Genomic DNA, 4,240 nt, shown 5'->3' on the forward strand with positions numbered 1-4,240 from the left:
GGCCAAAAATAGAAAACACACATTTTACTTCCTCCCACAGCGGCCCCTCTGCCACACGCCGCTCTGCCCTTCCCTCAACCTTGCCGATCGCCGTTCTAGCCGTCACCCAAGCGGACGCTGCTTCGGTGCCTTAAGGCACCGAAGCTCAGTCCCACCCAAGCCATACTTCTAAGCCGCACCCCGGTCAATAGCTCCACCGACGACCCCGCATCCCCGACCTGCACCGTCAATTTCCAGACCCGCTCCCGTCGGCTATCGTGAGCTCCCATTTGATCACGGCCCGGCCTTGCCTTGGCCGGCGCTCGGCGCTCCTCACGCCGTGCTCACCTTTGGCCTCACGGGAAGCAGAAAGTATCTGACGCACAATTTAAAACGGAGGGTCCCTCCGTCCTACAATAAGTGTCACAACTTTGTATCGAGTTTAGTGTAAAGTTGTATTAAGATTGAGACACTTATTTTTTAGACGGAGCGAGTAGCGGCTAATTAATCTAGCTTTTGTGCTGGAAAAGGGCCGGGAAGATGCCGGGGGGTGTGGCTGGAGCCGGGAATATCTTACTGCCCCTTTCTCTGACATGGAATGGAAGTAGCAAGTTGTGGCGTTAGTGGTTAGCAGATTCAGATTTGCTACTAGCTTTTGAGACTTTTTTGGTTATACATAAATAAATAAACTAAATAATAATGTGCATGGCGCACATGGCAGCACGTAGTCAGTACGAGAAAGATCTGGCTCGCTAGTGATCTATACCGTGCACATATTCAAATCAAATTTGGTGACGAAACAGAGCATCGCCAGCCGTTGCCTGAGGAATATGCATCGCTGTAGTCGTAACTAGCATGCAGTTGATACTGGTAGCTGAGTGTGATGCAGCACCACCCTAGGTCGTTGTAGCTCTAGCTGCTTTGCAACAAAAATGTCGGTCTGATCTGATGGTGAGAGGACCTGCCGGCGCTTCGGACAAGCCGACACACATGGTTCCTCCATCCATCCCTGGGACTCTGACCGGAAGACTAGAGTTGCACTGGACGCGTCGATCTGTCCATGGTATTAGGCTTTTGATTGAGCAGAGACCTCCTATGGTGTATGTGCAGTACAGTACTCCCATGTCGTGTCAAGGGTAGTGGGTGAGGGAACTAGTCCAGATTCACGAGGTTGGGCGTGCATGTGCGCGCGCGGACTGATGGAGTTATTAGTTCCATGCATCCTCCATGTGTGTCTGTGTGGGTACACAAGTACAGATGCATGGACAAGGGGATGCCGTCCGGCGTGTGATCCGGCCGCCCGCCGGCCATTTTGCCGGCGACAGGCAAGTCATGCATGTTGCACGCACCCAACTGGTAATTTCGAACAAGATTAGTTACTGGATGGATATGCCTAGAGACGTATCTATCTGCCAATGAATGCGTCCATGGACAGCATCAATTCGGCCATCCATCTATCTATCTATTGGACGGACCTTCCCTTCCCTTGGATGGATGATGATGACGACCCAACGACCAACTGCACACATGTGTTTACTCCTACCACTGCACCATACAGCTAGCTAGCGCACCGCCGCCGTCCGCCGTGCTACGTCTTCTCACAGTCCGAGTGTTAATTAGGAGTACCGACGATCACTGCCTCCTACTACTGGTAATTAATACTAGTAGTGATTGACGGCCAAGAGTAGCAAAGGAGGAGCAGAGCGTGGTTAGTGGGCTTACCGACGAAGTCGGTGAGGACGCGGCCGTCGGAGAATCGGCCGGCGGGGCGGCGCGGGAAGGTCTTGCCGTAGGGGTCGTACCAAGCGTGGGTCAGCTCCCGCCCCAGGTTCCCCAGGTTGCCCGTGTCCGCGTACGAGTCGCCAAACACCCACAGCTGCTCCCGACGATGACGGCTCCTCCCCTGCTCGCCGCCGGCCGGGCAGCCGTCCGCCGACGCAGCGGGCAGCAGCACCCCGACCACCAGCACCGCCAGGCCTTCAGTTCATCAGAGAGAGACAGAGGGCAATCAATGAGTGGACGGCAGAGAGGAACAGAGCGAGGCAGAATTCAAGTGAGCCAGCGTGGTTAGCTGAGAGACCAATAAATATACAGCCTCTTTATGGCTACAAGATCGATTGGCTTACAGAGAAGGGCTCCGGCGGCGGTCGCCGACGGCGAGCGGCTCCGGCGACGCTCCATGGTGTCCCTCGCCCACTGTGGAGGTGTGGTACGTGGCCGGCCTCGCGCCCGTCTGCCGCCCTGCGAGCGATGGCGCGGTGTGTGGTGTGGAAGAGGACGGAGAGGGTATTTATAGACGGCGTGCAGCTAGCTGTACGCCATACATATATATCTCCCACCCTGGCCGCGATGAGAAGAGATGGAGACACGCCGGCAATCAGCGGACGCCGCCATTGTTCCTTCCCTTCTCGAAACCGTAGAACGGCGCCCATGTCAGCACCCCTGCGTGCATGCATGGTCAACACGTACCTACTGGACGCTGGTGTACAATTTACGTACTACCAGACGCTGTTCTTAATTTCTTTTATTTGCCGGGATTTTTCGTGTGTGTATATTTGACTCAGGAGTGCGTACGTATGTACACTAGGTTTTGTTCTTTGGCTTTATATATACGTAGCCCGAATAATGGCCGCTGCTGCCTGGCCATGTCTGCTCTGGTCAGGACGGCGTATTGATGTCGGTCTGACCGGCCGATCTGGACGGCCAACCGCCGCCGAAACGGCCGGCCCACCGTCGCCGTCGTGCTACAGCGAGCCAGCCAGCCCCCCTCGTCAGCCACATACGCCGTCGGCCATGGGGACGGACTGCATTAACCCCACCCTCCGAACCGTCTCCATGCACTCCGCATGCACGCACGTCACTCAGACGAACCACGTTTGAAGGTTATTGGTCTTTTTCATATTTTATGCCAATTTTAAACATAGATTTAACCAACGAAATGTTAATACATGTCATAAAAATAGCATAATTGAAAATTATGTGCAAATAATCCAACGGCATAAGTTTTGGTCACATGCATTCTTATTTCGTTACTTAAATCTACGATCGAATTTCGACACAAAATATAAATGGAACCGGCCGGTAAGTAGTAGAGTATGAAAAGGCTCTCACCCAAAATTTGTTTTTCAGTTGCATGGTAATTATCAAATCTGGTTTTTAATATACTGTTTTCTCTAGCAGTTTCTCCCCTACTAATTTGTGCTACTCCGAGGCTCCGAGCATAATAAAATAAAATAAAAAATACTCGCAACAACTGTTAAGATGATTCCATTCCTGTGGCAGCACAAGCTAGCAAGTCAGAAGAAGCCTCCAAGCACGCACATGTTTTATTCTCCGACCTCTGACACAGCCTACCGCTACCGCGCGTTTTTCTTCTTCTCTGCATGGATGGACGGGCGGAACGGAACGGAGTGTACAAGAATAGACTAGCGTGCCACTGCAGCAGAATCTTAGCTTTACGAGATGCATGCTCCGCGTATGCATCACCCACAAACCTACCTAATAAAGCTGATGTTATCACTAATTTAGCCTATTATTGGTCGAGTTTAGTCAGTGCCACTGTCAGACGCCGCGTGCTTAAGCGGCGCTGCATAGCACGTAGTAACCCAACTCTCTACCAGTCGGCAAAGCGTGCAGTTTTTTAAAACATAGGAAAGCAACCATGCATAATATTACCCTTAAATAAGAAAGAAAACAAAATAATAACTAATGCAAAATCAAAACAATGAAGTTCTATAAGAAACAATGAATTTGTGGCATTGGTATTATGTACTATTTTTTTAATTATTTCTAGTGTTTGTTGTACTACTATGATTGAAGATGAATAGATCGGAGGTTTTTCCCGCAAAAAAAGATATTACCCTTTAAGGAAAAGATAATGGATTTGTTTCAGAAAAACGTGCACACACATTTACACCAAAATTGTGATTTTTGTAGTATGCAAAACAATGAACATATAATAGTGTCAATTTCGCACATATTTTATGTAATTGTGTGCAAATATTTACATTATCCAACATGCCAAAATACCCACAAAAGAAAAGAAAAACTACCAATAAAGAAACACACAAAACAAAATCAAAACTTTTCCACAAAATGTTCAAAATTTGATCTGAAGTTAAGAAATTGTTCACAGTTTAAGAAAAATTTCCAAATTTTAAAACCGTTGAAAATTTCAAAAAACGATCACATTTTCCAGAAATATTTCACATTCTTTTTACAAAGAATGAAATTTCACATCTTTTTGCTTTGTTATTTTTTC

At 48.8% G+C, this 4,240-nt stretch overlaps 1 protein-coding gene across 1 annotated transcript in view; it reads right to left on the reverse strand.

The window, feature by feature from the left end:
• The window catches only part of LOC123095592 (GDSL esterase/lipase At5g03610), a 4,278-nt gene extending 1,941 nt beyond the window's left edge, over window positions 1-2,337 (reverse strand). The window contains exons 1-2 of the mRNA XM_044517107.1: window positions 2,106-2,337; window positions 1,702-1,956 (exon numbers count right to left, since the gene is read on the reverse strand). Coding sequence (XP_044373042.1) covers window positions 1,702-1,956; window positions 2,106-2,160 — 310 coding nt within the window. The 5' untranslated portion in view covers window positions 2,161-2,337. The remainder of the gene's footprint in view (window positions 1-1,701; window positions 1,957-2,105) is intronic.
• Window positions 2,338-4,240: the final 1,903 nt, after the last annotated feature.

Source organism: Triticum aestivum, chromosome 4D, assembly GCF_018294505.1.
Source record: "Triticum aestivum cultivar Chinese Spring chromosome 4D, IWGSC CS RefSeq v2.1, whole genome shotgun sequence".
NCBI classification, from domain to species: Eukaryota; Viridiplantae; Streptophyta; class Magnoliopsida; order Poales; family Poaceae; genus Triticum; species Triticum aestivum.